The sequence below is a fragment of the Limanda limanda genome, chromosome 2 (assembly GCF_963576545.1).
Source record: "Limanda limanda chromosome 2, fLimLim1.1, whole genome shotgun sequence".
In the NCBI taxonomy this organism is placed as follows: Eukaryota; Metazoa; Chordata; class Actinopteri; order Pleuronectiformes; family Pleuronectidae; genus Limanda; species Limanda limanda.
Genome location: NC_083637.1, coordinates 18,191,007 through 18,197,065, shown reverse-complemented (window position 1 = coordinate 18,197,065; position 6,059 = coordinate 18,191,007). Strand labels below are relative to the sequence as shown.

Sequence of the window (6,059 nt, the reverse complement as noted above, 5' to 3'; positions counted from 1 at the left end):
TTGTTGATGATTGTGAAACAAGTAGAAAAGCTCCCAGCAATACAAACTAGCACTGCACTAAATACCAATACACTAACTTCTGAAAACTGCCCCAGGTGTTGACCCTTTGTTTTGGGTGTTTGGAGGTATTTTTTGAGTGCTGGTGGAGGGTGGGGGGCTCTGTGACCTTTGCTGTTTCTCTTCTTTTGTCTCTAAATCCCCAAATGTTCACTTTCCAAAAGTCAGGGATCCAGGGACAGATGAAGTGGTAATTGAGGAATCTGTTACTGTATCTCACATTCAGAGGCAATTCGAATCTTCACTGTTTACAGCTTTTCTCTGCATCAGACAACCATGAGACATTTACCATTACACATTTACTCAGACAGCCACAATGAAACTTGGTGACTGCTGACTTGCCTATAAACCAAGCAGTAGCAAATAAATGTCCAACTTTGTACTTCAATTAAAATGTCCGAATTAACTTCAGAATCAGAAACATTGACAATGGATCTTCACAAAACTAGGATTTAACACAGAGCTGCTGTATTGATGGGTTTATTTTCCTTGCCCCTATAGTGTATTGGGGCACAATTATGACATATGGTCAACATAAAGCATCAATGTATGTTCAAGAACTGACATGCACGTACAGACAAAAAAAAATAGGGATGAGATTTTTTACAATCTTCCAAGTAACAATTTCTTCACATCATGCATTTGGAACCAGAAGTTGGCCAACATCTGAGGTTTTGAGCACAAAACATTTTGGACACTTGTCACCGTTTCTGAAATGTGGGGAAATCTTTTGAACTTTTATTAAAATAATGTTACGTGACCTCCACAAAAACAGATGATGGCGAACTTTGTGATTAAATACCAGAATTTCTCGGAACACCTGCTGAGATCCTGCAGTCTGATAGCCGCAAGACATCAGTAAATAAATACATCACGAGTACAAACCTTTATGACTCACCTCCACGTACGTCAGGAAAAACCAGCATTGGATTTCAAGATGGATTTTATTACAACAGATTCATAAAACATTACAAAGAATGCATACAGGTACCCTTTCAACCAGGAAATATTAAAAACAAATCTGAAATAAGAATAAAGCTAGAGACTGACGAGTCATGGATTTGTAACCCTAACTCAGTTGGAATATCACGATTATTGAGACCCTCACCAACCAAGGTTGGGGACGCAAGTCCAACAGCACCTACACGTGCTGTGAGGGTCACAATCACTCTACCAAAGAAATAAACAACAAAATGAATCAACGGTTTACAAGAGAAACTTGCCTTCGTAAGGGGTTGGTACGTTCATGTAACTCCAGCAGCTTCAAAAGAAATATGAGTAATTTTACCACACTTCACTTCTATAAACCTGAGTGAAACCTATGGGGGAAAATATGGATAATCCACACATGTAATCAAATGAGCACAAAATAACTGTCAGGAACCTGTGTGGTGTCTTTCTGTTTTCCAATATAGATGTTACATTAAATGTCCATGTGTTCTAACAAATAAGGTTTGTCTTCACCACCACTGGTCTTACTGTTCTTTGCCCGCAGCTAGGTTTGAAAAAGGATGAGAGAAAGGTGTTAACCTCAAACCTAATGTGGTGGCTGCGTTGCTGCTTCAGTAGCGTCCAGCAGGAGACATGACGGGCGGCCTCATGCCCATGGGAGGGCCTCCCTGGTAAGGGGGCACCATAGGAGGACCCTGCCCATAAGGAGGCATCCCTCCTGGCATGTAGCTTGGCATGCCCTGAGGAGGAGCACCATACTGACCTGCAGAAGGAACACAGGGCGAGCGGAACGTCAAAATGCTGCAGGTTTTAAACGGATTCAAAAGATGTCCCTTGATAATCAGCTTAGGTTAATTCATGTGTTGGATTTTAAAGTAACATAACATTTTGGCTTGGATATACACCCTTGACACACACGCCTCTACCTTTTTCCATGTGAGAAACCGGTTGGTTTTGTTTTATATATTGTCTTATGGACAAACTTTGTGCATTTAATCAACACAAATCCCACCAATATAAAATCATAACGCACTGAGTGATAGTTAGATATTTTCTGATTCTGGTGAAAATTAGTTACAATCCACAAACTCACTGACAGTTACCTTGGTTTAGCATAAAAAACAGAAACAGGGGGAAACGTCTACTCTGGCTCAGTCCAAATGTAATTAATCGTGCTTCCATCTGTTTGCCTGTAAGATGCTCACAGGCGAGTTACCCTCGGGGTGCTATTTTTTGCTAAGCTTAGCAAACTGGCCACAAATTCTGATGGATGGGTCTTTTTGACAGACTAACTTATCTTTATACACATGTTCTTACCATGCATGGGATGCCTCATGCCTGGCTGCTGTGGTGGCATCCCTTGCTGTTGGGGCATTATGCTGCCCACAGCTGCCACTGAGGGAGCAGCCGCATGGGCCTGACCCTGCCTGGGTAAGAGACGCTGGTAACGGGGCAACGTGGACTTCATCTCCTCCTGTTGCCAGGGACAAAACACAGTGCAAACGTTCAGACTAAAGAAACACCGGTATGCCCCTTACAGAACAAAGATTAATGTTTACAAATATGACGAGAAACTGGGTACCAATAGTGACGTGCCCTGATTTCAGATTGAGGATATTCAAGTTCAGAATCATCCTTAAATATAATCACAAAACAGAAACTACAAAGTAAAAGTAAAGATATACAATCTAAATGGTCGAGTTGATTATCTCTACCATTATATATATATATATATATATCAGTCATTACTTACTGTGGAAAGGGCAAAACAGAAAGCTCAAGCAACTTACCAGTGAGATATCCTCATCAGGGTGGATCAACTTACTAGTTGCACTCGTGGTGGTGAGGGTGGCAGGCTTACTGGCCACTGTGGCGGGGGGTTTGGCCACAGTGCTGCTAGAGGGGTTAGAGGAAGAAGAAGAGGAGACAGAGGGCTGGGTGTAGGCAGGGAATGTTGCTTTGGGAGGGTCGGAGGAGGCGGCTGAACTGAGGGCGTTTGAAACTACGGCTCCTGAAGCGCTCTGCTGGGCCTGTGCAAAGACAACGAAGAGAGAAAACCATTAAAAAATACAAAAGCGTTAAAGACAAACCAGTCTGATTGTGTAATGACCATTATAGAACATATTACTCAGGTGTTTTTACGTGTTCACCTTTTTAACACATTTATTTATATTTAGTCTATGAACCTGTATGATAACAGCAATATGAGCTTCTAATTCAAATCATTTCATGAGGCAATTCCTTTAAAATCTACAATAGCAAATAAAGAAAGAAAACAACTCCTTGGATTCACATCTATCCAATCTGCACAGTGTCTTTCAAAGCAGAATGAGTATCTTTTTAGACTTCATGCTCCGGAGGATTAGATGAGTGGATGATGCAAACTGAAAAGCTGTAAATCACTTGTTATGCCTTATTCTGGATTAATCAAATAAGGCACATGCACAGTACAAAAGCTCCCACACAATAATTATGCCGGTTAATTTAAGAAATATCATCCGCACACCAACATTAGGGCCAACGTGCTTGTTGTGATGCTCGAATAGGGATAGGAGGCAAATACTGTTAGTAATCAGCCCAGTTTAAAGCTTTGAAAGGTTAATAAAAAGCAACATGCAGCTGCCACAGTCCAAGCCAAAGTCCTGCCTGTGAGCGTACTTGTGGCGTGTTAGGAAAGGGAGGCAGGGAGGCGGCAGACTGAGGGTCTGCAGGTGCAGAAGAAACAGCTGCTGTGCTGCTGTGAACACCAGAGCCCATCTGCAGCATGGTGGAAAGGAGATCACAGCATTGGCATGTAGCATGTCCAAGGAATCTATCAAAACTCAATTATGAGAAGAAAATCTAATATATAATAGTGACACCGATATAAAACAATTGTTGAGTGTGAATGACTAAGTCAATATCAAACCATATAGAAGATGTAATCACAAAAGGTAAACAATTTTGTAAAGAAAGGGTTTACTGAGATATCCAAACGGTCTTAATATTCTCAACCTCCCGAAGGTTCAGAAAAACAAATGGATGGTCAGTATGTGTGTGTGTGTTCTGTGTGTCTGTATTTTGTAGAGGTTCATGGTTCCCACCTGTGCTGCACTGGGGAACAGAGGTTTGGTGATGGAAGGCTGGGCAGCTGGTGCTGCTAGTCGACTGGCTAGGAGCCCAGCTGCAGGGGCTGGGGCCATGTGGGGCATCCCTGGCCTAGGGGCCATGTGGGGGGGCATTCCTGAGGAATTAAACAAAACTGTTTCCTTCAGTACAAATAGAACATTTAAAGACAGGAGTATAACAGCAATGGGCCCAGGGAGACACGACTGCCACTGGTTCCTGAAATCCCTCCCTTAATGAGATTTTTAAACTGCAATTGCTCGTGACCTCAGCACTTTGTATATTTTACAGTCTATAAATGTAAGCACTCTGAGCTACACTTTTAGCTACAACAATTGGGAATCAGTATTCTTATGTATAGCCAAAACTCACCTGGAGGAATTCCTGGCATCCCCTGCATCATGGGAGGCATCATCCCTCCCATTTGCATCATCCTGGAAAAAAAATCAAAGTAAAATCTCTATTTCACCCGGAACTATGAATGTGTATATGACCATCATCAATAAAACCTATGCCATAATAAATAATCAAGCAGAAAATAGTTTTGAACCTGAAAAACATTATTTCCAGAGTTAATGAGTGAGCACTTACCCTGGTGGCATTCCATGCATAGGAGGCATGCCGTGCATCATGGGTGGAACACCTTGCATCATAGGAGGCATTCCTGTAGATATGAATGACATTTTGTTACCAAAGATTCAACACTGCATCACTCCACATGAGAAGCTACATAACGTAACAAAGTGTGCCTGTTGCATCTGTTCCTTGCTCGTAATTGCGCCATATTTATATCAGACTGCAGGTCGGCCCTGGTTGGAGATGAGGACGGACTTTATGTCAGAGAAGTTGTCTGTGTGGCAACATTTTGCTAAATAGGACCAGAAAATGTTTGTGTAGAAAGAGTCTAAAAAAGGGAAACTGTGATGATGTGTTATGGACTTTGAAATACTGAATGGTAGAATTGTATATTGCAATGTTTACCCAAAAAATAGGTTAAAGTACACTTTGTTATTTATAATTCATTAAACCTTATAAGGCCACTAGGCAGAGTGCACTGTGACTTTTATCTTGAGATAAAATCTTTTTTTTCTTCTTTGGGCAAGTTGCGTCTGAGTAAATCTATTGCTGTTTCTTAAGAGGTCCTTGCCTTGATATCCTCCAGGTGGCATCCCAGGAGAGCCAGTGACGGGGGGGATCCCAGGCTGGGCCATGGGGGCAGCGTAGCTTGCCTGGGGTTGAACTGCTGCAACCTGCGGTGCTGATGGTCCTGCTTCATCGTCATCATCATCGTCATCAGAGTCATCCTGATTGTTTTTCTTCTTTTGACTCTCTGCAAACAGAATCAATGCTCACTTATACTGTCATCTGTTTTAAATGTCGATCAACTCAAAATTCTACAAAGTCCTCTGAGCTCAGTTTTAAGTGATGCACACGTTCTTCAGTAACACAGCAGCTACAGATCCTAAAATTAACTGGGAAATGAAGAATTACCCTGCACTTTCACTATGTACGATTATACATCATGTCTGTTCATGGCTCACAATACTACCTGATACAAGAACACTTCATTGACCCTTTATGATCCTGGTTAAATGACATCATACCATGTAAGAAATTAATTATCTCAGTTGCTTAGGCTTCAGTTCACAAACATACAATCCCCCTGCAGGTGAACAAACCTTGTGATTTCTGTTCTAATGTCCGTCTTCTCTCCTGCATGTCTTTGTCCGGTATCCCCTCCATGCCATAGATTTCCAGCTCGATGTCCGTTCTTCCAGGAATTGCATTTGGAACACTGTCAATGGTCTCTTTGTGTACCTGCAACACATGCACAGTGAGTCAGAGCACACAATAAACAACATGCGCTTAACATGTATCACCTGCTTTACTGGGACAGCAAACAGCCCTTTAAAATCTATAACCACATGAGAAACTAAACTAGGATA

General features: G+C 41.8%; 1 protein-coding gene across 1 annotated transcript in view; it reads right to left on the bottom strand.

Moving 5' to 3' along the window:
- Nucleotides 1-982: 982 nt before the first annotated feature.
- The window catches only part of znf207b (zinc finger protein 207, b), a 6,060-nt gene continuing 983 nt past the window's right edge, over nucleotides 983-6,059 (bottom strand). Inside the window, exons 3-10 of the mRNA XM_061089925.1 lie at nucleotides 5,793-5,931; nucleotides 5,261-5,443; nucleotides 4,705-4,777; nucleotides 4,486-4,547; nucleotides 4,092-4,231; nucleotides 2,799-3,038; nucleotides 2,326-2,482; nucleotides 983-1,771 (exon numbers count right to left, since the gene is read on the bottom strand). Of these exons, the coding sequence (XP_060945908.1) occupies nucleotides 1,620-1,771; nucleotides 2,326-2,482; nucleotides 2,799-3,038; nucleotides 4,092-4,231; nucleotides 4,486-4,547; nucleotides 4,705-4,777; nucleotides 5,261-5,443; nucleotides 5,793-5,931 (1,146 nt within the window). The 3' untranslated portion in view covers nucleotides 983-1,619. The remainder of the gene's footprint in view (nucleotides 1,772-2,325; nucleotides 2,483-2,798; nucleotides 3,039-4,091; nucleotides 4,232-4,485; nucleotides 4,548-4,704; nucleotides 4,778-5,260; nucleotides 5,444-5,792; nucleotides 5,932-6,059) is intronic.